This window comes from Lynx rufus, unplaced genomic scaffold (genome assembly GCF_022079265.1).
Source record: "Lynx rufus isolate CCGP_SWC_20201006 ecotype Redwood Valley unplaced genomic scaffold, mLynRuf1.p SCAF_6, whole genome shotgun sequence".
NCBI classification, from domain to species: Eukaryota; Metazoa; Chordata; class Mammalia; order Carnivora; family Felidae; genus Lynx; species Lynx rufus.
The window spans coordinates 113,121,193-113,148,633 of record NW_025814878.1 but is presented as its reverse complement, the minus strand read 5'-3'; the positions used below and the strand labels follow the sequence as shown (position 1 = coordinate 113,148,633).

Genomic DNA, 27,441 nt, shown 5'->3' with positions numbered 1-27,441 from the left:
CTTTTATTAGTGCTAGTAGCCTATAAAACAGACTTGATGTAATCAGCTGTTTTTACCCTTTTGCTTTCCAGTTAATAAAGTTTTCTGACACCTTTCTATATTATTTACAACAACGGTGAAGTATAACACGACCATTAAAACAAGGATAATTCTAAGGTACAACATGACTGCAAAAGCTAATTGTTTGAACACAAATATTAAGATATCAAACACTAATCAGGCAGTACATTTAAAAATACTCCTTGATACAAAAGATGCAAAAATTTTAATAAACTTAAAAAAATGTAAGTACGTCTCACTCAGTGAGAATATGGAGCCAAAATGGAAGCTCTGTCACAGATTATCCTAGAATTCGCATGAGGTAATCAGATGTGAAATTCGCAAGCAGCCTAACTTCTGGTTATATCACATTACCCTACGCTGTCCTTTTGTGGCTTCTTTGCCATTTCACAGCTATACCTGACGCGGCACGTTGCCCTTAGTTGCTCCACCCTCACTCTCTTGGTTTTGTTTTGCTGAAAATGTACATGCAATCTGAAAAGAATATCCACATGTTTCCATCTCTACATCTCCCTACCTTACTGCACCCAGGCCCATAAACCGGGTCTCTCCTCTTAGTACCACAGAGGCACTATTTGTGCTCCAAGTGGAAACCAACCCGGTGGTTTTCTATGCCCCACTTAAAAACATTGCTCCAGCAATTCTCCCCCTCTCTTCTGCATAACGACTTTACCTCTCTACCAAAGCATAAAACATGCTGTATTTCTCCCTCAAGAAAAAACAAAACCCTCTCTTGACCCCATATCCCCCTTCTATCTACTGCTCTCCTTTATAGCAAAATTATTCAGTAAAATTGTCTGTAACTACTGATCTATATTCTTTTCCCACTCACTCCTGAATCCACTGCAAACAGAATTTTTCCCCCTTATCAAAGTCACCAATTACCTTCTTGTTGCTCAATCCAATGGCCAATTCAGTCTTCATCCACTTGACCCATCAGTAGCCCTTGTCATGATGACATTCTCACTCTGCGCTGAATCAACTTTTCCTTGGCTTCCAGAACACATACTCTTCCGATTTCCTTGCTCCCTTGCTTGCTACTCTTTCCTTATCTCCTCAGCCTCTAAATCATGCAGTGTTGAAGGGTTTAGTCCTCAAAGTGTCTTCTCTTCTATACCTACTCATTCTCTTTGTGATTCTGTCCAGGATTGTGGCTTAAAATACCACTGATAGGCTGACACCTTTCAAATTTATACCTCCAGCCCACTCCTCTCCCCTGAATGCCATTTTCTATATATAGCTAATCTTTTCCCCATCCCAAACCTGCTCCTTCAGTCGTTTACTCCATTCCAGGGAAATGGCAGCTCTACCCTTCCAGATACTCTGGTCAAAAACCTTAAGGCACCCCTTGACCCTACTCACATCTTACACTCAACCAATCAACAAAATCCCACCTTCAAGAATAACCCAATTGTGACTTCATATGACCTCCACTGCCACCATTCCAAAGACCTTGACTGAATGAGATTGTATCTAATAAAGTTCCTAATAGTGTCTGGCACAGAAAAGCACTTGACTAATAACAATGCCCTTCCTCCCACCAAAATTTCACATCAGGCTGCAGTTAAGAATCACTCAGAAAAAGAGGTTCTCAAAACCTCCTTTGGGGGGTGGGGGGCACAGGTCCCCGAGGGGCCAATACTATTTTCATATTAATACTAAGATATTATCTGCCCTTTGCACTCTTATTCTCTCATGTGTGTACAGTGGAGTTTTCCAGAGGCTACGTGACAGGTAACAATGTCATCACTCCGACCGTTAATGGAATGTGTACTTGTATAGTCTTGTTATCTAGAATTTTCTAAGATAACAGGTTTAGGATACAAATATGCTTCTCAGAGATTAACTCAGTTTGATCGTTCTGTGCTCTTACCAGTCATTTACACCTGCTATAAATTCCTACAACCTGAATATTGCCCTACATATCATTAATCCAAATTCTGAAGCTTTGCCTATGCCTACACAAAAACACAAACAATACACTCTGTAGTCTAGTTTGGCAATAGCATATTTCAAATTTTTAAATTTTTCTAAATTTTTAAATTGTATCTAAAACTGTTACTTTACCACCATTTTATTACTTTAACAATATTTTATTCTCAAATAAAAGAAAATGTGTCTATAACTGTTTTATATTTAAGGATAGACTATTTCTTTAAAAAAGGAAGATTAGGAGACTTGATTTCTCAACCCACAGTTGCACCATCCATGTCTAAAGATGCTGAAAATGATGAAACTGACCATATCAGTGAGTTGTCGGATTCATGAAAGGGAGGAGTCTACTCCAAGGAAACTGGATGAAACTGTAGTAAGAAACAAAAATATGGAAGATGGAAGCCATCTTACCCTTAGATTTGTAGATGTTAATAATCTACCTTATCATGTTTTATGCAACAAAGTTTTTTTGTTTTTTTTTTTAACCTTTTTAAAGTTTATTTGTTTTGAGAAATTGAGCACAAGCAGGATCAGAGAGAAGGAGAGACAGAATCCCAAGCAGGCTCCACACCATCAGCGCAGAGCCTGATGCAGGGCTTGAACTCATGTACTGCGAGATCATGACCAGAGCCAAGATCAAGACTTGGTCACTTAACCAACTGTGCCACCCAGACGCCCCAACAAAGTATTTTTTAATATTATTACTGAAGCATCATACTGAGACTAATCATTCAAAAAAAAAAAAAAAAAGGAACTGAATATTTTACACACCATAATCAAGTAGGATTTATTCCAGGATGTAAAGATAGTTTGACCTCCACATATCAATATAATACACTACACTAACAAAATAAAACACAAAAATTACATTATCATCTCTGGGTCGCCTGGGTGGCTCAGTCAGTTGAACATCTGACTTTGGCTTGGGTCATGATCTCGCGGTCTCTGGGTTCGAGTCCCGTGTCGGGCTCTGTGCTGACAGCTCAGAGCCTGGAGCCTGCTTTGGATTCTGTGTCTCACTCTCTCTCTGCCCCTCCCCCGCTCATGTTCTGTCTCTCTCTGTCAAAAATAAATAAACATTAAAAAATTTTTGGGGTGCCTGGGTGGCTCAGTCAGTTAAGCGTCCAACTTTGGCTCAGGTCATGATCTCCAGCTCAGAGCCTGGAGCCTGTTTCGGATTCTGTGTCTCCCTCTCTCTCTCTGACCCTCCCCCGTTCAAGCTCTGTCTCTCTCTGTCTCAAAAATAAATAAACGTTAAAAAAATTTTTTTAATTTTTTTTTAATTCTGAAAATTATATTGTCATCTCAGTAGATACAGAAAAAGCTTTTGACAAAATTAAACATCAATTCATAATAAAAACTCTCATCAACGTGGGTAAAAAGAGAATGTGCCTCAACATAATAAAGGCCACATATGACAAGCCCAAGACTAACATCATACTCAAAGGTGAAAAACTGAAAGCTTTTCCTCCAAAATCAGGAACAGAACAAGGATGCCCACTGTTGCCACTTTTATTCAACACAGTACTGGAAGCCCTAGCCAAAGCAATTAGGCGAAAGAAAGAAAGAAAGAAAGAAAGAAAGAAAGAAAGAAGAGAAAGAAAGAAAGGAAAGGCATCCAAGTCAGAAGAGAAAAAGTAAAACTGTGACTATTTGCAGATAACATGGTCTTATATGTAAGCAAACCTTAAAGACTGCCAAAGTTAGAACTAATAAATTTCATGAAGTTGTAGGATACAAATTCCATATTCAAAAAATCAACTGCATTTCTATACACTAAAAATGAAATATCAGAAAAAGAAATTAAGAAAATCCCATTTGCAATTACATTAAAAAGAATAAAATACTTAGGAATAAATTTAATCAAGGGGGTGAAAGATACGTACACTGAAAACTGTAAGACATTCATGAAAGAAACCAAAGACACAAATAAATGGGCAGATATTCCATGACCATGGATGAAAGAATTAATATTATTAAAATGCTCCATACTACCCAAAGCAATCTACAAATTGAATGCAATCCCTACCCAAATTTGAATGACATTTTTCACAAAAAGAGAAGAATCAATCCTAAAATTTGTATGGAACCACAGAAGACCCTAATAGCCAAAGCAATCTTAAGAAGAACAAAGCTGGCTGGGGCGCCTGGGTGGCTCAGTGGTTAGGTGTCCGACTTCGGCTCAGGTCATGATCTCACGGTTTGTAGGTTCAAGCCCCACATCGGGCTCTGTGCTGAGAGCCTGAAGCCCACTTTGGAGTCTGTATCTCCTTCTCTCTCTGCCCCTCCCCCACTTGTGCTCTGTCCCTCTCTGTCTCTCAAAAATAAATAAACGTAAAAAAAAATTTTTTTTTAATAAAAGAAAAAAAAAAAACAAAGCTGGAGGCATCCAGTTCCAGTTCCAAACCACATTACCAAGCTACAGTAATCAAAACAGTATTGGTGTCAAACATACATAGATCAATGGGACAGAACAGAGTGTCCAGAAATAAAACCATGAATTTATGGTCAATTAATTTATGACAAAGAAGCCAAAAATATGTAACAGGGAAAGGACAGTCTCTTTAATAAATGGTGCTGGGAGGGTCACCTGGGTGGCTCAGTTGGTTAAACGTCCAACTCTTGGTTAAACTGGACAGCCACATGCCAAAGAATGAAACTGGACCACTGTGTTACATTATACACAAAAATTAACTCAAAATGAATTAAAGACTTTAACGTGAGATCTGAAATCAGAAAATTCCTAAAAGAAAACACACAGCAGATAAGCTCCTTAACATCAGTCTTGGCAATGATTTTTTTAATTTGAGACCAAAAGCAAAGGTAACAGAGGTGCCACTCTGGCTCAGTCAGTAGATCATGTGAGTCTTGACCTCAGGGTCGTGAGTTTGAGCCCCGCGTTGGGCACAGATTTTACTTAAAAAAAAAAAAAAAAAAAGCTAGGGTGCCTGGGTGGCTCAGTTGGTTGAGCATCCGATTTTGGCTCAAGTCATGATCTCAGGGTTGTTGAGTTCAAGCCCCACATTGGGCTCTCGGCAGTGTGCACAGAGCGCACTTCGGATCCTCTGCCCCTGTTCCCCACTCTCGTGCATGCGCTCTCAAAAATAAATAAACATTAAAAAATATTTTTTTTAATCATAAAACTCCTTAAAAAAAAAAAAAGCAAAGGCAACAAAAGCAAAAATAAACAAGTGGGATTACATCAAACTAAAAAGCTGCAAGCAAAGGAAACCATAAAAAGGCAACCTACCAAATAACAGAAAACATTTGCAAATCATACATCTGATAAGGGTAATATCCCAAGTATACATAGAACTCATATAACTCCACAACAACAACAAAACAAAAAAGAAAGAAAAAGATCTGATTTTAAAATGGGCAGAACTAAATAAACATTTTTTCAGGGGTTGGGGAGGGAAATTTTAAACCATTTTTTCAAAGATGACATACAAATGGCCAACAGGTACCTGAAAGGATGCTCAACATCATCAGAGAAATATAAATCAAAACTACAATGAGCATCACCTCACACCTGTTATAATGGCTGTCATTAAAATGACGAGATCACAAGCATTGGATATGGAGAAAAGAGAACCTGTGTGCTATTGGTGGGAATGTAAACTGGTGCAGCCATTATGGAAAACAGTATGGAGGTTCCTCAAAAAATTAAAAACAGAACTATCATATGATCCAGCAATCCAACTTCTAGGTATAGCCAAAGGAAACAAAATCACTACCTCGAAGAGGTATCTATATGCCCATGTTCACTGACGCGTTATCACAATAGCCAAGACACGGGAACAACCTAAGTGTCCATCAGATGGATGAATGGATAAAGAAAATGCAACACACACACATAAGAGTATTATTCAGCCAAAGAAAAGAGAAACTGCCATTTGCAACAACATGGATGAACCTGGAGGGCATTGTGCTTTGTAAAATAAATCAAAAACACACACTATATAATCTCACTTACATGTGGAATCTAAAAAACAAACTCACAGAAACCGAGAACAGACTGATGGTTATGAGAGGTGGGGATGGGAGGGTGTGAACAGGGTGAAAAGCTACAAACTTTCAGTTACAAGATAAATAGGTTCTTGGGATGAATGCCTGGGTGGCTCAGTTGGTTAAGTGTCAGACTTCAGCTCAGGTCATGATCTCACAGCTCATGAGTTCCAGACCTGAGTCTGGCTCTGTGCTGACAGCTCAGAGCCTGGAGCCTGCTTCAGATTGTCTCCCTCTCTCTCTGTTCCTCCCCTGCTCACTCTCTGTCTCTCTCGCTCTCAAAAGTAAATAAACATTTAAAAAATTTAATAAAAAAAGTTCTGGGGATGTTATGTACTATAGCTAACAATACTCTGGGGGGGTGGGAAGGGGGGAAGGTGGGTGATGGGTATTGAGGAGGGCACCTTTTGGGATGAGCACTGGGTGTTGTATGGAAACCAATTTGACAATAAATTTCATATATTGAAAAAATAATAATAAAAAAAGAAAAAAAATCACAATAAAAAAAAGACAAATCTTACATACAGTAAAACATACTGGTTTTGAGTATACATTTGGACAATGTGTATACACCCATGTAAATAACATTTAAATCAAGATTGACATAGATTGAAAGAATGGCTGCAAACTCCTGAAATTCCAAGATGGCCGTGTGAGTGGACCTGAGCTATCCCCCAGGACGATAAGAGGACACCTGGAGGGAAACCAAGGTAACGCAGCTTGGAACTGGCCAACAACCAGACACACGGATGGGGGGCCCCCCTACATGATCCAGGTTATACAGAAGTATGTATGAGAGATGTAGATCGGCTGAGCTCATCCAGAGGACAAAAACTATGCAGCTGACCAACAAAATCGTGAGCTAAATAAATAAAGTGAGGTTTGCTTTAAAAACAACAACAACAACAACAATACTCTGTTGTATACAGTTATTTGAAAGTTGCTAAGAAAGTAAATCTCAGAAGTGCTCAACAACAGAAAAAAAGATTTGTAACTATGTTATAGTTGAGAAACCAGACAGACCTCACCTTAACCCAACAGTCATGGTTAACATCACCAATAAGTTATACTGACATCATGTACCTTTTGATATGATGCACTGACAAGGGGACATCACTTCTGAGACATTATCGCCAAAAATACATGACCTCAACCTAATCATAAGAAACCATGAGACCCAAGTTAAGGAACATCCTACAAAATAATTCACTACATATTCTGTGTGAGACTCACTTTTCTTCAGATATTTCAAAACAACCTATCAAAACACTGATCCTGTACTGAATAGCAGATATGAAAACCCGGCTATCAATTATCTAAGAATATTTGTGGATTTGTAAAAAGTGTAAAATACCACCAATCTTTTCACTAAATCTCACACTTGTTTCTTATTAATGAGCACTGGGGGAAGACGGTGGCAATTCTTTAAGATGGTGGGCTGTCATCTTCAAAAAAATGTGTATTTTGTGAGACTGGAGAAAGATAAAACAGTAATTACTGTGGCTGCCAATATTATATTTGTGATTTAACAATGTCATTTACACGGCATTTACAACAACAGAGGAACATTTAAATAAATTATTTAATCTATTCAATGGACACACAGACATTAAAATGTATATGCTGAGTTCAGATTAGGAAAAAAAATGTTTATCATACATGAAAAACCAGTTTACAAAACTGTATTTAAACCAATCACAATGCTGTAAAAAACAAAAACCATAATGATTAAAGAATTTCCTCCCTATGTTTTGGAAGAAATTAAGAGTAGGTATTTATCCTCCCAACAATTGTGAGCCTGCCGTGTATAAAGCACCATGTAGGCACCAGGGAAGATAAACTAGAAGCAGGAGAGACGCATTAGATCTCTGGTAATTTACAACCCAGTGGGCTCAAAAGAAGGGAAGTTTTCCAAATTCACTACAACGAGCGTGAAATATCATTATAATGTAAGAAAGACTAATAAAACTGCCTTCCAAAATAAGTTTTTGGCATTCAAAATTTGCCAAAAATATCCATGTTTCTGATAAATTCACTTCTTCCCACAACACACATGTGCTGGCTCTGGGATGTGTGAGCAGCTGCAGCCAAAAGTGACAATAACCAATAGACGCTGCTAAAGTCAGTATAGATTTTATTTCTATAATTGTATCACAGCCTCTCATTCCACCTGCTTTTTGTTTTGTTTTCCATGCTGGTGCTGGGAGACAGCTTTAGAAATATATCTTTATTCACATTTCTTCCTTTCCACATATTTACCTTCTTCTTGTGGATCTGTCAGAAAAAAAACTGTGCCCTTTTCTTCTTTTGGACACATTATTTCACCAGAAATACCACAGTAGACAGCTCTGAACACCCTTTTGGTTTCAGTTCCCTTATCTCATTGAAGTGGCTGGATTTTGTCTAAGGTTACTTCCAGGCTTACAAATGTAAAGATTCTTCCCTCCTTCCGAAGATAAAGCCCTTTGAAAGCAAACTCATATAGCTTCATTTCCTGCATTTAAATCCTTTTTAGGGAAGCCTGGGTGACTCAGTTGGTTGAGCGTCCGACTTTGGCTCAGGTCATGGTCTTGCAGCTTGTGAGTTCAAGCCCTCTGACAGCTCAGACTCCGGAGCCTGATTCAGATTTTGTGTCTCTCTCTCTTTCTGCCCCTCCCCTGCTTGTGTTCTGTCTCTCTCAAAAATAACTTAAAAAAAATTTTTTTTTAATTAAAAAAATAAAAGTAAATAAATAAATCCTTTTTTTAAAAAATTTTTTAAATATTTATTTCTTTTTGAGAGAGAGAGAGAGAGAGAGAGAAAGCAGGGCAGGGGTAGAGAGAGAAGGAGACACAGAATCCAAAGCAAGCTCCAGTCTCTGAACTGTCAGCATAGAGCCCAACACAGGGCTTGAACTCACAGACCGCGAGATTATGACCTGAGCCAAAGTCGGACGCTTAACCGACTGAGCCACTCAGGCACCCCATAAATAAATCCTTTTTACAATTTGCTCCATTTAAATTCTTTCTTTTCCAATTCCTACGCTTTTGGATCACACATCACACTAAAGCCTATCTTTGTGCAGTGTGCTAGGCTGTTAAGATCGGGATCTGATATTTTTTCAAGATCTGCACAATCTGTATTAATGTAGTGGAAGCAAACCTCTACTCACCCTTCGACACCCAGATTTACTCCTTTCCCACTATTTCCAACTTCCCAATTCAGTACTAGTCACCCCACCATGCCTTAAGCATTCTGGACAGGGTCCCTTTACAACACTTATCTCACTGCCTCATAATTATTTGTTGACCACTGTGATTCCTTCAGTGGATCCTGTCTTAGTAACAATAGCTAATAATTCCTGAGTGCTCCACAAGTACCTGGGAGGCGCTTGATCTTCCCTCATTCAAGTTTCACAGAACTTCATGAGTTAGGTGCTACTTATTCCCACTTTACAGATGAAAACACGGACTCCTCTGACCTTACATAATGCTCTTGAATCAGTCCCCACCCTTGAAACATCTCTTCTGTTCCCCTTCCTCTCTACAGCTCCTACATGCAAAGGCATAGGGAAATACAAAAAATACAAATGCTTCTAGCCTCTCTTTTGAAGACAGGATTTAAGTTTCCAGAGTTCTAAAATTCTCCTTCCTGTTTATAGTTTATTCTCCATGGTGCTCTATACACAGCAGGCCCACAACTGCTCGTGAGGATACATACCATTCAACCTCCAAACTTAAAAAACAATCATTTTGATCCCAACCATACCAGTCTGTCAGACTTTTTCTCGCCTCTAAAATACCTCTGACCAGACCCCTTTCAGTATATACATTTTCCTTCTCAGAATGATGGGGCCATCTGGAAGGAGTTTTCTCAAATTCACATCAATATAATTCAGGCTCTAGGTTTTTTCTTTTCTCCACCCTGCCATCTCAGATTAAAATTCACTTCTTTCCTGAAACCACTCCTAATCAACCCAAAACCACACTGGATCCCCTTCTAAACATACCTGTTCTCCTCCTTCCTACCTACCTAAATCCTATGCATCTCCTAAAGCCCAAGATTGACTACTTCAGCATTCTGTCTCCAACATGAAGTCCCTCCAAAGCACAGCCTCTCTATACTTCTAATTGTACCATGTACTTTAGTCCTGTCTCTTCCAATTGTCTATCTGCCCCCACTTAAGACACAAAATAGCCGGTTGTTCAACTGCACTGAAATGCCTAAAGAAAATTTAATTATCAATATAGAAAAGCGTTCTTCCTGGAGACCAAGGAACACATCCCCAGTATTAAAAATCATCACTGCATCTAGAATAGTGCTTTATATAAAGGCCTCAATAAATTCTTGTTGATCAAGATAGAACTTGGGAGACTACAATGTGTATTTTAAGAAACATCCTAGAACTTTCATAAACCTGCATTTAAAAAGCAATTTTCAGGTGCCTGGGTGGCTCGGTCGGTAGGTAGAGCATGCAACTCTTGATCTTTGGGTTATAAGTTCAAGTCCTATGTTGGGTGCAGAGATTACTTTGGAAAAATAAAATCTTAAAAAAAAAAACACTGGGACACCTGGGTGGCTCAGTCGGTTGAGCATCCAACTTCCGCTCAGGTCATGATCTCGCAGTTTGTGAGCTCTAGCCCCACATTGGGCTCAGTGCCGACAGCCCATCAGTGCAGAGCCCGCTTCGGATCCTCTGTCCCCCTCTATCTCCCCCGCTTATACTCTCCCCCAAAATAAATAAATATTTTTTTAATTAAAAAAAAAACATTTTTTAATCTGGTCCTTGACATCCACAAGGTTTAAAATATTAAAAATTCACACATCCTCAGATATTCTTTAGGACAATTCTAAAAAGAGAAACTATGGGGCGCCTGGGTGGCGCAGTCGGTTAAGCGTCTGACTTCAGCCAGGTCACGATCTCGCGGTCCGTGAGTTCGAGCCCCGCGTCGGGCTCTGGGCTGATGGCTCGGAGCCTGGAGCCTGTTTCCGGTTCTGTGTCTCCCTCTCTCTCTGCCCCTCCCCCGTTCATGCTCTGTCTCTCTCTGTCCCAAAAATAAATAAACGTTGAAAAAAAAAATTAAAAAAAAAATAAATAAAAAGAGAAACTATAAGCATCAAGGGTAGGGAGGGTATGATTATGCTGATAAGCATTTAGTAAAAACACCAGTGTTCAGGCCAATGTTAGCTACACTGGCTCTAATCTGACTGGATTATTCTTTGGCCATTACTTTAGCAGGAAGAAATTTTTACCACAGAAAAAAATAGAAAAATGTTAAAGCTCTCCCAGAAAAGATAAGATAAGATAAGATAAGATAAGATAAGATAAGATAAGATAAGATAATTTGGACTCAACGCATACACATTTCTTCTGGGGTACTGAATTAGTAAGGACGTTACCTTAAAAACTACCCAAGGCATAAGACAGGGTTCTTGGGTTGCAAGCAACAGAAACCAAGTCTGGCCATCTGTAGCCAAAGGAAATGTACTGAAAGAAATACCACAAGCTCAGATAATTGAAGAGGCAGGGACTAGAAGGCCAGGCTGGGAAGATAAGCCCACACCATGGCACTCCAGGACTGGCAGCTAGAGCCTCAGACAGGATCTAAAACACAAACATCTGGTTAGCAAGGTAGCCACTCGCCTTCCCCAACACTCCCCACAGCCTTCTCAGGACCCAGATTCCAAGCACTGAGCCACCAACTAACGGAGCCTGAGTCCTGCATACACACAGGCACACCAGAGAAGGGAGCTAGCGCACTGGCCATTCAGTTTTGGGGATGGTAGTGTGGGCCCTTCCTCCTCTCCAAAAGAGGATTTCTCCAAAAAAGAAGAATGCTTTGAGGAAAGAAGAGCTGACCAGAGACCCTAGAAATAAAAAGCACTTATTCCTCTCGTCAGAGACATACCCACTTGCAGAGTCACTCTCAGAATGACTCTACAAACATTCTATGCTCCGATTTTCTGCCAGAAAAATCAATCGTTCAATACACTCTAAATCCCTGCACTAGGGCCCACAAACTCTTCTCCAGAGGCTCTAATGTGTGTGCTATTGCCTCAGCTGCCCTTGGCCTCTTTTGCCCAGTCTGGCCACAGCATACCCTCCCCCCAAGTCCCTTGATCAAGTCCTCTGCGAGTCCTTCCCAGACGCACACCTTATAAAACCAAAGAATTCATCCCCCCACTTCTCACACAGCACTGTATTTCTAGTTTAAAATTTTTGTTTTATTATAAAACTAATCCACAGAGATTATTTTTTAAATTTTTTGTAAAGTTTATTTATTTTATGAAAGAGAGAGAGAGACAGAGAGAGAGAGCACGCGAGCAAGTGCATGAGTGGGGGAGGGACGGAGAGAGAAGGAGCTAGAGAATTCCAAGCAGGCTCTGCGCTGTCAGCACAGAGCCCCGTGTGGGGCCTGTGAGATCATGACCTGAGCCAAAACCAAGAGTCAGACGCTTAACCAACTGAGCCACCCAGGCGCCCCCACAGGGACTATTTTAAATAAAATATAAGTTGTTAAATCAGTTTTCTTTTATGTACTTAAAATACTTTCTTAGACATGCAATAAAGTACTAGTTTTTAATGGTACAAAGTATTGATACCATGAAATAAAAAGTTAAATTCTGAAGGATTTTCCTGGTTCTAGTGGCAGCTCCAAGGTTCCAAACTGGTAGGGTTTTCTGTTGAGTTTCTTGTTTTCAACTCCTTGGGGATGAGAAGTGTCTTTATTCCTCTCTCAGACGTTGGTTGGGTGAGACCCTCTTACTTTCTCTTTCTCCAAGTACAGATCTGGGGCAGAGGGGGGGAGGCAGGCTGAGGACAAAAGCTTTCTTTATCCAGAGAAAGGCTTCTTTCTCTTTTTTCTGTCAGGCTTGGACATTTGCCTAAATGATGGTAGGTGCTCCATAAATGATGATCTGAGGAAAGATGTATACTACTTAACAGTGCCGTGCTCTTATGAACAGGACCCATCACCAAGTACTCTGCCCCATCTGGTACCTCTCCTCACGCTGAAACTGTCATAGAAGATGACGAAACCAGAGAACCACTGAAGGACTCTATTTTAAGATCTTCTACTTCAAATATCACACCGTACTGCAATTGCTGGTTTAGTTATCGATCTCCACCGTCAAACTGCAAGAACATGAAAGCAGGGCCTGTGTCGGCCTCATTCACTGAAATGCAGCCCCGTGCGGTACTGCTCGAGAAGCACAAACCGAACTCATAAACAAATGCAAACCGGGGCTCACGAATGTCACAACGTTCTTCTCACCACAATTCACTACAAGCGCAGGTTACAATGAAGTCAGAAACTGCCTTTTTCTTAGCTTTCTATTTACATAGCTGACACTGAGTGTTAACTGGTGCCAGGCCCTGGGCTAAATGTTCTATATATTAAGTGATTTTCCTCAGTTCTCCAACAATACAATAAAATAGGGAGGTACTATTATTGCTACAAGAGGGAAGACGAGGCAAAGAGACATAAAGTAATTTGCTTAAGATCACCGGCGTAGTGAGTGTAAGAGCCAGGGTTCCAACCCATGTCTGTCTGACTCCAGGGCCCAAGCTCTTAACCACTACAAACATCAAAACTCAAATGCTACTCTATGAGGCCTGGGCAAGGGGGCACAAGTGTGTGAAGTCAGTCAGACTATTCTGACAAGGACTCATCATGGGTCCAAAGCAAAGAGGTAGGAGTTATTTCCATCTCCATAAAGAAATAGGCACTCTCCCATTTTTTTGAAACATGTCGCCCTTTTATCTCGACCCTTCCACTTCAGAGTGAAATTTACAAGGGTACAAGAACTATTTGACCTTCCTCTTAGCGCTACCTCAGGGAGGCAGTAACACCTCAGCCACCACAATAAATGGTAGCTGTTGCTGGGCCTCGATATCAAAAGGACCACGCGGAGTGGCAAGGACTGTGGCCAACTCAAGAGGGGTGGACAGTCCAAAGGGCAGCCACCAGTCAGCTCTGGCTACAGCCATCATACAGGAAAGCTGGCCCAGAGCTGCCAGATCTTCTGATTTTCCAAGAAACCTAGAGACCAGGTTTCTTATTTGAACATTTTCAATATTAAAATATTGGCAACTAATTTTAAAAAATTGTTTAATCATCTTGCAGCCCAAACACAGCCATGAGCCATCAGTCTGTGGTCCTCATGACTCTTCAGGGCAAACAGGTTTCCAAAGGCCTCTGACTTTCCATGAGGTCACCTATCTGGCCCGATGTCCTCCACCTGGAATATTCTTCATCAGCTACCCCAATCTAACCGAGACTTCTAGGTATGGCCCCACACACTCCATAAAACTGCTCCTGACACTTCAGCTCATCTTCACAGACTCCCCCAAATTCCCTTAAACACTCCTCTCCATCACTTCTCTAATAGGCTTATATTTTACATTCTACACTACATCCTGCCAACAGCTCACAGCCCCTTAGGAGCACACATTCTGTTCTACACATCTTAACCTCCTCAGTTTAGAGTATTCTTTATAGATATATGACAACTATTTTTGTAATTAAAAAACAATTCTGTTGAAAAAAATCACTCATGGTGTCTAGCACAAGGATGATCCCAAGCTACGTCCTTATTAAATAGTTGATGAACCCTATGGGGTGCCTGGGTGGCTCAGTCAGTTGGGCATCCGACTTCAGCTCAGGTCATGATCTCACAGTTTGTGGGTTCGAGCCCCACACTGGGCTCTGTGCTGACAGCTCAGAGCCTGGAGCCTGCTTCGGATTCTGTGTCTCCCTCTCTCTCTGCTCCTCCCCCACTCATGCTGTCTTTGTCTCTCAAAAATAAAATAAAAAACATTAAAAACATTTTTAAAAAAATAGTTGGTGAACTTATTTAAATAACATAGAAATATAATTATTACACACAGAAACTTTCTGGATTCTTTTTCTAACTCATTTTACCAATAAAATCTAAAAGTTTCATCTTATTATTATTATTATTAAAGGGAGTCTCCCCAAACTGCAAAGCCTCCCAGGAAAAAAATCACTACAGTGATAGGTGTAAAAGCCCTGAGTGAGGGCTCAGCACATTTAGCAAATGATGACTGAATATAAGTCTAACAACCAAGTCATTTCTGCAAAGAGGAAGGAAATATAAATAATTAAAATTCCAATGATTCAAAATATATTATTTCAAGCTACTCACAAAAATAAAGTGTTCTATAACTTCTTTTAAAGCATATTTTATTAGGATTCCTAAATATTCAAAGGAAAATCACTATCTTTCCTTTGTTTTTAATTTTTTTCATGATCTCTACACCCAATGTGGGGCTCGAACTCATGACCGTGAGATCATGAGTCGCACACTCTGACTGACCCAGCTAGGTGCCCCCATGTATTTCTTCCTTTTAACAGAAGTAGAAGCACTGTATGTCTGAGTTCATATCCATTTCTGTTCATCACTGCTAAGCTGCTCTTATAAAGTACATCAGAGGGGCACCTGGGTGGCTCTGTCAGTTAAGCCTCCAACTTCGGCTCAGGTCATGATCTCGAGGTTTGTGGGTTCAGGCCCCACGTCGGGCTCTGTGCTGACAGCTCAGAGCCTGGAGCTTCTTCAGATTCTGTGTCTCCCTCTCTCTCTCTGCCCTTCCCCCACTCACACTCGGTCTCTGTCTTTCTCTCTCTCTCAAAAATAAACATTAAAAACATTTTTTTAATAAAGAAAGAATGAAGGAAACAAAGAAAGAAAATCAGAATAGTGTTAAATAACCAACTAAGAAAAGATTTTCCAGGCAGTTCTTTTTTTTTTTAATATCATCTAAAACACATCCATTTTTTTTTTTTTTTAAGTAATCTCTAAGCCCAACATGGGGCTCAAACTCCCAACCCCGAGAACAAGAGTCACATGCTCTAACGACTGAGCCAGCCAAGAGTCCCTCCAAGCAGTTCTTTAAAAGGACTTGACTGTTTTATGAACAAAGAGATCAACTAAGTGTATACAAAGAAAGTCTATTTAAGGGATCATTTCTTTTCTATGTTTGTAATAGTCTTGTCTTCTCTATAAGTTTGTTTCTACTTGTGTCAGATTTAAGTTTTTATTGTTTTGTAATAATTTTTTTTACACGGAGTAGAAATTCATTCACTCTATCTCCTTTTGGAAGTGCTCAAAAATATTTCATGATAATCGAGTTACTAACTTCCCATTTTGAAAATGAGTTAAAAAGTATCCTAAACTGCCTCAGAATTTCTTCAAGTATATTTGGATAAAGCACACAAAAAGCATGATCTTATCTGCCTCAGATACATAACCTGATTTGCACACAGTCCACTTCTGGGGAACTGTGCTAATAAGAAAGCAGCGCACACAATACAAATGATAAAATGTCAAAAATGGGGGGGGGGACCACTCATGTTTGTTTTGCAAATACTTTTGATGCTCACATATGAATATTTTTGTATCATTCTGGTAATTTTTTTCCTATTTCATAAAATAAGGACATCGCACTATGATGATCTTCTTCAGTTAGGTTTCTCATACCTAACTCTGGGTTAGCCTTTTGGGGGACTGGTGCAAGGAGATAGAAAAGAAGGGTAAGGCACAGTTTATGAGAAGGAAAAACCCCAGTTTTCTTCCTACTTGAAAAGGGAAAACCCCAGTTCTTCCCTACTATGTGTTTCTTTCCTGAGAGTCTCCTTCACTACTCACAAAGCACATTTCACTTCGGACACTTATGGTCACCAAATGAGTGGGGTTCCCCTACACCAAGCAGGTCTCTGCAACACCAGCTAGGGGTCCTACAATTTAACTCAATTCTGACTGTCATCTCTCAACCCAAAGATAGCATCACATCCCACAGGTTAAGAGCTTAGTCCCATAAGACTGCCACCGCCCTTTCAGATGCCAGTCACGAGCCCACGTTATCACCAGTGTTGGTTATGACCAACTGGCTACTGACCAGAGGTTCCAACAACCCCTCCGTGGGTTCAATTAATCTGCTGGAGTGGCTCACAGAACTCAGAGAAATACTTCATTATGTTTCCCAGTTTATTGAAGAATATGGTAAAGGATACAGATGAAAAGCCAGATGAAGAGATACACAGGGCAAGGAGCTTCTGTCCCGGTAGAGGTGGGGTGTGTCACCCCCCCCCCGCCCCCAACCAGTATGTGTTCACCAACCTGGAAATTCTCCGAACCCTGTACTATCAGGATTTTTATGGAGGCTTCATCACACGGGCATGATTGATCATTAACTCCATTTTCAGCCCTTCTCCCTGCTCAAGGGAATGGGGGGCAGGGCTGAAAATTTCAAGCTTCTATTCATGGCTTGGTCTTTCTAGCGACCAGCCTTCACCCAGAAACTATCCAGGAGCCCACCCAGAATGGCCTCATTAGAACCAAAGACCCTCCTATCACCCAGGAAATTACATGAGTTTCAGGAGCCCTGCATCAGGAATAGAGGTCAAAGACCAATATTAGAGCAAGAGATGCTCCTAATGTTATCGCGTAAGAAATCACAAGAGGATCAGGAGCTCTGTGCCAGGAAGCGGGGCCAGAGACCAACACACACCTTCTAGTATCTCACAGTCTGTCTCAGGAAGAGCTGGGAGGCCACAATTCCACTCAGAATGCTGCCTACCCCCCCGTTCCACAGCTGGGGACAGAGGCACATTGCTAGGAAGGTACTTTGGCTTAAAAGGCTGACTCTGAGTAGTCCAAACAATGAGAGCTTAGAAATCAGCAAACCCCATCTGACCCAGACAACTGCTAAGCTGCTTTTCAGGGGCCCAAAGGCCAGTTAGACAAGGAGCTTCTACATGGGAGTGCTTTCCTGACACACACACAGCCCACTGCCAACACTGATTCTACACACACACACACACACACACACACACCCCACTCCATTCCCAGCAGTTCTTCATTCTAGAAGGATCCCTGGCACTTAAGGTAACCAAACCTCAATAAAACTAGGTAAGTGCTGAAAAATCATAGGTGCCCAAGTGGCCTGGATTCAAATATATTCCTAGGAAAAAATGGCAAGCCTCGATTAAACAAAAATACCCCTCAATCCTTCATTTGAAATGCACCAGTCTTATCTTTTATAAGATAACTACCTGAGTCCTTCACTCCATGTTCTTTGTACCTTCTGAATTTTGTACTGGGCACATATATTATCTATCCAAAGTAGCTTTTCTGACTAAACTACCCTAAGATTGTGTAAAGAAACATTAGGGTCTTTTCTTTGAGTCCTTTCAGATTTCTCTTTTAAAAAGATTGCAGTACAGTACTTTCTTTTCTCTCCACTTGTACATTTCTTAACCACAACCTTTTTTAATAAACTCTCACCATCCTGTCACCACCACTTCTGTGCCTCACAGTCAAGGGAAAGAAGGTGGTTTTGAGGGCTGTTGCTGGCGTGTCTGCTGGGTTGCTTTAAGGGACAGAGGAGGACAGAGTAAAGGAAAACCAGGAGAACTGGAAGGGTGGGTAACAAAGCCTCATGGGAAATGGTGGCCTCCCACCTCTGCAATATCTCCCACCACTCTCCTCCACTTGGCCGCCAGCCACTCTGGCCTGCTTCCTGCTTTTTCTCCTGGCCAAAGTCGTCCCCCACTTGGGGCCTCGGTAATTGCTCTTCCCCTGCCCTGCCATTCAGAGCCTACCCAGCCACAATTTGCCAATCCCCTCCCCACTCTCAGCACCATCACACGCTTATCTCCTGCCCAGCACCATCACTGCCTAAAATCAAGTTCACTGATATTTCTGCTCATTGACTGTCTCCCCGCATTTGTTATCAGAAACTTCACAAGAGCAAGAGCCTCCACTCTGCCTCATTCACAGCTGCATTCCAAGAACAGTGTCTGGCCCAGAAGCAGGCATTCAATAAAGTTTGTAAAATGAATGAATGAATATAAGAATAAACATTTTTCCCTACTCAAAGGGTCAGTAAGCTAGGAAGCAAGGGTTTCAAGAAGGCTGGGAAAAAGACTGTGGACATTCTTGAGCCATGTTACTTTAGGGCAGAAATTCTCAAACTGGATTCAAGGAAGTTTTCTTTGGTCTCAGAGGATTTTACTCAACAAGTTGTCTTCAGGTGCATATGTTTTATTACTAAGTTTTAGGTTTGGGGATTTTATTTCCAAATCCAATTCCTTATTCTTTTATCCACATATCTTTTTTGCCTGTGATGGTTCCTTTGTTCTGTTTCGTACGTTAACCACCATAAAGGAAACACTTCAAGACTCAGCGCTCACAAACTTGACATCATATCTCTTTCACTTTGACCTAGATAAGGAACAAAACGATGATGACAGGAAAATATTATGACCATCCCTATCAACCTTCATTTTCAAATTAATTACTCTACTATCAACTAAACTTTGGAATCCAGATTTGACATACACTGTTGGCTATGAACCACAATATTTTTTTTTTTTTCTGAGAGAGAGAGAGAGAGAGAGAGAGAGAGAGCGCGCGTGCGGGAGGGGGAGGTACAGAGAGAGAGGGGACAGAGGATCTGAAGTGGGCTCTGTGCAGCTAGCAGAGAGCCTGATGCGGGGCTTGAACTCACAAACCATGAGATCATGACCTGAGCCGAAGGCAGATGCTTACCCAACTGAGTCACCCAGGCGCCCTGGCTATCCACTGCTTGATTATAGTTTGTTGATGTATTTATTTACTTAGAAATAAAAGGTTCCAAGCTATCAGCAAAATGAAAATCCTTTTCCTCAGGTGATGAATCACTAGGATTGAGGATCAGTACATTTTATCAACCATCCAACACAAATCCTGCAAGATGGCATAGATTCACAAGTTCAACATCTGAAAGAAATCCTAAGTGCCCTGTCATGGGACGATCCACTGAGATTCCAAAAAGATCTACAACCAAATACACATACACTCCCATTGGGCTGATACCCAACATTATCAGACACCTTGTCACTAAGATACTGGAAAAAAGAGACAGAAGACTTCCCTGAAACATTGTTATCACCACATTATTGGTAGACCCTAGCATTCAGTGTATTTGGGGTATTTTCAGTTCCTCTACTAGACCGTAAGCTTAAAAACAGGGGCAATGTGTTCATTCATTCATTCACACAGTCAACAAATAGTATTGAGCATATACTATGTCCTAAACAACAAGGATACAGGAGTGAATAAAACAGACAAAAACTCCTATCCCCATGAACTAGCTTATATTCTAGTGAGAGGAAACAGACAACAACAAATGAGTACATACCATGTCTTGGTGGTGATTTGTGCTGCCAAGAAAAAACAAAGCCTAAGAGACACAGTGACAATGGACTGGTGTATTATATAGCATGATCGTTAAAGACCTGTCTGATGAGACGAAAACTAAGCAAAGACCCAAAAGAAGGGAGCTAGCCATGCAGATAATACGGAGAACAAACAGTACAGAGGCCAGTGTGGCTGGAGGAGAGGAATGAGTAAGAGGGAGAGTGGTAAGAGATGAGATCAGAGCTATGGCAGGGGACCCGAACATCCAGAGCCTTAGAGGTCATGGTGAAGACTGTGGATTCACAGAGACAGAATACCACCGGAGCAGAGGAGTGACATGATCTGACTTCTGTGTTGGAAGAATCACTCCAGCAGCTGTGGTAGACAAGACTAGAGGAGTGAGGGCAGAAGCAAGGAGACCAGTCAGGAAGATTCAGCAGTAGTCCAGACAAGCGGCAATCATGGGTTAGGGTAGGACAGCACAGTGGAGGTTGAAGGGTTAAGGTTAGGCAGGATCTGCTGTCAGGTTAGACGTGGGTATGACAAAGGGAGAAGTCAAGGATGACTCCTAGATATCTAACCTGAGCAACTGGCAGCATGGAGACTTCACTTACTGAAAGAGGCACAACAGTAGGAGAAGCAGGTTTGTTGCCGTTTGTTTTTTGGTGGATGGAATCAAGAGTTCAGTTTGGGTATTTTAAGTTTGAGATGCCTATCAGATACCCAAGTGGAAATACTGAGTAGACTGCAGGATATTCAAGCCCTGATTTCAGGAGAGAAATTAGGGCTAAACAGAGACAGCCGAAAGCAATCAGTATAAATACGGTACTTAAAGATGAGACTAGATGAGATCACCTACTGGTGCGTGTTGGGGTGGAGGGTGGTTCAAAGACTGTGTCCTCGTGCACTGCAATGGAAGAAGTCAGGAAAATGAGGAGGAATACAACAATACTAACAAGGAACAACCAGAAAGAAAGGGAAGAACTAGAAAGATACCCTAGAAGCATGGTAAGGAAAGTGTTTCAGGAAGAAAGGAAAGATGGGGTAACAAGGACTGAGAACTGGATTTGTTAACTTGTTATCTTAAAGACTGGTTTTGGCAGAATCACAGGAAAGAGTGCTTGACTGGAATGAGTTCGAGAGAGAATGGGAACCGGGATCGTGGAGACACCAAGTACAGAAAAGTTTTGCTGTAAAAGGAAAAGAGAGAAATGGGATGGTAGCTGGAGGGAACATGGGGCAAGGGAGCAGTTCTTTTAAGATGGGAAATACTATAGCCTATTTGCCCTGGGAATGATAAAGTAGAGAAGGAAAGGCAATGAAGCAGGAAAGACAGGACACCGATCAGAGCGAGGCCCCTGGGCAGGTGGGAGGGGGTGCATACAAATGCACAGCAGGCAGACAGGCTGGCTTCATGAGGAACCACAGCCTTATTTACCTGGGAATTCCCAGGTTCTTACACAGAGACTAGTCCATAATAGGGCTCTCAAAAAATGAATAAACTAATGTATTCTCGAACAAGGGCCCTTCCTTTCTGTACTAGGCTATGAAGAAAAATATAGATTGCTTCACACAAAGTAGATAGGCAACACTATATTTACGGAGAAATGAGAATTGCTCAAAAGCAAAAAAAAAAAAAAAAAAGGTTAGGGCAAAGAATGGGAGAAAATGGAGATTGCAGTATGATTTCAGAACAGAAATCACATCTCAGGAAACAGGCAGAAAAGGAGGTAGTGGGAGAAGTGTCTAACTGACTAACCGGTATTATTAGGTAGGCACAACGGAACACACACACAAGAAAGCCTCCAGGAAAGACAGAGAAATGAGGAACAGAAATGTCCAGTCAGGTGACTGGATGAACGCACCCATCCTGATCTTAGAACAATGTAATACCGGACAATCACCAAGATCTGTTACAAAAAGACTCTCCAAACAGCCTGGGATCTACTGGAAGCTCTTCGTCATGGTTATCGCCTCTGGGATTACCACCCGTGTTTTACTCCCCTGTCTAGAGCCCAGGGGAAGGTGTGGTCTTGCAGTGACGTCCTTCCACCTGCTCCTCTAGGAGTCAGTTTTACTGACAAACACTAAGGCCACCAGAGTCTCTGCCCACTAAGGATCTCCTGTTATCAATCATCTACACACCCAACCTCATGAGTTCAAGGAGCTGAGAAAATGAAACGGCAACCCCTTGCCAAGAGATGGAAAAGCCCAACAAACCAAACTAAGACCCTTAAAGACAGTATTGTCCTTTCTTATTAAAAGCAGTTTTAGGGACACCTGGGTGGTTCAGTTGGTTAAGCATCCGGTTTCGGCTCAGGTCATGATCTCGCGGTCCATGAGTTCGAGCCCCACGTCGGGCTCTGGGCTGACAGCTTGGAGCCTGGAACCTGTGTCAGATTCTGTGTCTGCCCCTCCTCTGCTCGTGCACTCTCACTCTCACTCTCTCTCTCTCAAAAACAAATTTAAAAAATAATAAAAATTAAAAAATAATAAAAGCAGTTTTAATTTTTAATATACAGGGAAATCTAACTGAGAAAGATCCTATCAGTACTTTTTTTTTCCCCTTGAGTAAAAACAGACCCAATAGGCACAGCTTTAACTTTCCTAGGGACTGTGACATCATCTGGTGTATAGCCTGTGTCACTGGCCTTTGTGAGTATTTCACACTGCTAGATAGTTCAACTGTCTAAAAGGCCTGTTATACTCCCCCCACTCCACTCTGGGGAGGGTACAAAGCAAGCCCACTCCTAGTGTGTCTCACTTCCTGTCATTATAGAGGCTCCAAAAAGGGGGAAGAAGGAAAATCGCAACTGGAAGTGCTTTCGGAGAGGCAAAGTTGAATAACAGGACAAAGATGAATGTTGTATTACCCAATCCAGAACAATAAAGTCTTACTCAAGAGATCAGTTTCAGTCTTCTATACTGTTTAGGATAAAATATTAACTGGAAGATACGGCAGATTAAAAATATACACGCATATGTATTTGCTAATCTTTTTTGTGGGTCCAAGATCTTATCTTAAATGTAGGCCTACTATTGAACAGTGAGTTGTCTTTCACATACCACACCCATCATGACCTATGTTTTCCAGTTCAGGTTTCTATAAAGAAAAAAAAAACACCCTGAAAACATTCATGTGCAGATCTATGTGCAGAGTCCTTCTAGACTTTCAAGACTCCCTTTCCAACTCTTACAGTTTGCTTACCCATATAACTGAGCAGTAATTTCTTTTAATGACTTGCAATTGAGTCATTCTAAAGCATTTGAGGGGCGCCTGGGTGGCTCAGTTGGTTGAGCATCCGACTTCGGCTCAGGTCATGATCTCACAGCTCATGAGTTAGAGCCCCGCGTCAGGCTCTGTGCTGACAGCTCAGAGCCTGGAGCCTGCTTCGGATTCTGTGTCTCCCTCTCTCTCTGCCCCTAACCCACTCACATTCTGTCTCTATCTCTCTCAAAAATAAATAAATGTTAAAAAAAATTTTTAATAAGTAAAGCATTTGAAATACAAAACCATTCTTTTTGAATTCAAATTTCATGGGCTTACATCATATTTAATTACACTGCAGAATTACAATAACAAGAATGATGAATATAAACAAATACAGGAATAAATATAACTGAATCTTTGTAAGCACACAATTGGCTGGGAGGCCTCATGGTTGGGGGGTTATATCAGACCCAGTGGCGGAGAGGGCAACACCAAGTATTCAGTGCACCAAGCTGGTTAAAGCAGTGGCTGGGTAAAAGACTCTCTACTGTGTACCAGGCTCAAAGTACTGTAATAAATATGTTACTTATCATGAATGCCCCAAAATTAACAATCAGTAAAACTTGTAAGGGGGGGGAGGGGGGGATTTTCCGGCTATTGATTCTTATTTATCAACAGGAAAAACAGCCAGAGGTTTGAAGGAAAGGAAATTCCTTGTCTTCATGCTGTTGGGCCTGTTTGTTCTATCTCTCCCACTAGACTCCAAGCTCCCTACATGTCTGTTTCCTTTTATCTCAATAAACTTGCTCAGTTCACTTGCTGAGTATGTTCCCACTTCCTAACGTGGATCTTATAAGTAAAATTTCCTGGGGCTGAAAAAAAATGTTAGAAGGTCTGATTCACAGTCTACCCCCTGCTAATATTTTCTATCTCTTTTTCTTTACATTGTATGTATGTTTCCTGACACTCGTTAATTGAATTTATTAACCAGAGTTCTATTTATATTTATATTACTGTTATATTAATACTAATAATATTCTATGAACTATTCTATCTTGATTAAAGCCATAAGTTCCCATTACAAAATAAAACCAGGCTGAATGTCCTACTGAGTTTGAATTTCACATTCCCACAATATGTGGCAGCTAATACTTCCAGTTTCTGGCACTTCTATTGAGAACATAAAAGTTCTCCCGGAACTAACAAATTACTTCCCTTCTAACACAATTATGTAATCTGAGAGTTGAACGACACCCTAGAGATTATTTTGTGGTCCGAAATCCCTCCCAATTAAGGGATCCCATCAATAAGTACTCAATTTGGGAGGACGGGGAAGGATATTTATCTTTAAATCCCACATTATAGGGTTCTGCACCCATAGTAGGCTCTTAATACACACTTGTTTAGTTGAACTGAACAAGTCTAAAATGGGTGCATTTCATTAATTTTCTTGTTCTTTCTGGGCTTTTAGCTGTAACATCCACTGAATCTGTAATTAAAAATTTGCATGAATCTTCTGCTCATTAACCAATGTTCAAAAAGAAATTCAAGGAAACTCCACAATCAGTCAAATGTTTTAACATTAAGCCTGCTAATGGCTAATGTCAGTACATAATAAAACTAACAGAAAATGGAAAATCAAGTTTTAGTTTGCGTATGGCCTATAAAGAGTTGCCAATTTATCCAAAATACTCACATGTTCTCAATTTCTAGTATGAGTTTTTAAAAATGAATAAAGTCTTGCATCCTTCACACAACTAAATTATACACCCTTCTACTTATAATTGGGGTGCTCACAGACTTAACCACAGTATGAAGACATGTTATTATGCTAATTAATTTTCCCTCCAGTTAAAACAGACTGTGATCCCATCTGATTTCCCATAATATGATATGATAAGAGAACAAAGCCTGTGGAGCAGTAAACACCACCAACAATTTTACCTTACTCAAGTATGTATTCCAAAACTATGTAATTTACAACATGGCCCTACTTAGTACCTCTATTACCAGGCATCTGTTTTGGGGACTTTTACAATATATGATAGGACACAAAGTATATATTTCCAAATTCCATTTCCTTCTGTTTTGCTGAAAAGGAACACACACACACACACACACACACACTCCCTCAACAGCACAATTACTGCTTTACTAAATTTTTTCAGGCAATAATTTAAAGTCCCACTTCCTCCTAAATATCTCTGGACAGCAACTCTTGGCAATCCATCTGTCTCTTTCATCACAGCTTCTTTTCATAACTAACGGGTCAAGTTCCGCTCCCCCCATTTCAACACCATGCACTGTACTTGTAGCCTGCCGCGATAGCTCACTGCTGAATGCCAGAATATAGCATATTGAATTTCACTGTCCTTCATTGTTTCCACTTTAACTGCCATTTTACCCCCATGCACAGGAGACAAACGCTTTCCCACAGGCATCTTATGAATTTCCAAAGCAGCTAATTCTTTGTGGATTTACAAAAACGTTTGCCTTCTCTAAATTCCCTTTATCACCACAGAAACGGCTCTGAAAAGCTGAGATTTTTTTTTTAAGTACCCCAAGCAAAAACTGATTTTAAGCACTTCTATTTAGCTAGCAAATTTAATCCTAAAGGCCTTCCTAAAGGGCAATGTCAGAGCACAGATCTGAAACACCGCCTTTGGCCTTCCCAATGAAAATGAAATATTTTCAGCCCATAAAAATTATCTTATCAAATGTCCTTTCTTCTCAGCTACACCAGAAGGGGCTACCCAGCGCATTGTAAAATAAACAATTAGCTTTGGCTTTTGCACTACGCCCTAAATCTTCCCAACACCCCCCCCCCTTAGGCTCACAGACACACATAATCCCTCTGCAACCCCGAAACCCGCCAGTGAAGTGGACTATTTCTCTGGCACAAAGGGCCGGCCTGCGCCTCGTGCACCGCGGCCTCTGCACACATGTGCGGACTGACAAGTGCTGAGCTGCCCTTCCTGGATCCAAAGCTGGAGGCCTGGCCCGAAACCCACACACTTCCCCACCCACCGCTTTCTCTCCGCCGCCACTCTCCCCTATGACAGGCGACGGGCTCTGAAGCTCCCTCGGCCGGATCGGTGCCGTGTGGCCACGCTCGGACCCGCTTCCCCTCCGCCCACCGTCCTTTTTCCTCTCTCCTCTTCCTCGGTTCAAGAAATTCCGTCGGAACTTCATTCAGACGAAAGGAGCGGCCCTGCCAGGGGCGGCAGCACACCCTCCCCCGGCGGCCGCGCCCCCCGCGCCTCGGCTGGCGGTGGCCGCCGACTCCGGCGACCCCCGGCCCGCCGGGCCCGGAGCCTCACCTCCTCCTCGCTCTCGCTGCGGAAACACAGGCACGCGGCCCGCTTCTTGTAGCCGTCGCCGTCATAGGTGCGAGTCTGATTCGACTTGAGCTTCATCATCCTCCGGGCCCGGGTGGGGGTGCGGAGCGGGTCGCGGGAGTCGAGGGTGGGGAGCCCGCTCCGGACGGACGCGCGCGCGCGTCCTCGGCTCGGCCAAGGGAAGCTGGGAGGGGAAGCCGCTTCTCCGCTACACGGCTCGGCCGCTGGCCCGCCACGGCTGCCTCATTCCCCCCGGCCCAGGCCCCGCGCCGCCGCCGCCGTCACGGCTGCCGTCGCCGCTGCCGCCACGGCCGCCGCCCCCTCTGCCGCCGCCACCCCCGACGACGACCGCGCCGCCATCTTGGGCGCGCTGCGTCAGCGGCGTAAAGCCGCGCCGGCCTGCGGGACGGCCGCGCGCTCGCAGCGCAGGCCGCGTCCGGGAATCGCACCCTCCCAGTCCGCGCGGCGTAAACGAGCGTCTGGAATGAAAGGGCCGTGCGAATGGAGGCGGCCGCAACGCCAGGAGCGTAGGGGTGGGGAAGGTGGGGCGTGCGCGGAGGAAGTCCGGGGAGAAAGGGGTGCGGACGCACGGTCGCCCCGCTCGGCTGGGCAGCGGCCGGAGCGGAGATCCGGCTATCCAGCTACGCGGCCTGGCGAAGGGAGAGCGGCGGACTTGCCCAAGGTCACACCGCAGTTCCACGGGCGAAG

General features: G+C 42.2%; 1 protein-coding gene across 1 annotated transcript in view; it reads right to left on the bottom strand.

The window, feature by feature from the left end:
* Nucleotides 1-26,953, bottom strand: part of NUDT3 (nudix hydrolase 3) — a 125,507-nt gene extending 98,554 nt beyond the window's left edge. The window contains exon 1 of the mRNA XM_047102607.1: nucleotides 26,716-26,953. Coding sequence (XP_046958563.1) covers nucleotides 26,716-26,814 — 99 coding nt within the window. The 5' untranslated portion in view covers nucleotides 26,815-26,953. The remainder of the gene's footprint in view (nucleotides 1-26,715) is intronic.
* Nucleotides 26,954-27,441: the final 488 nt, after the last annotated feature.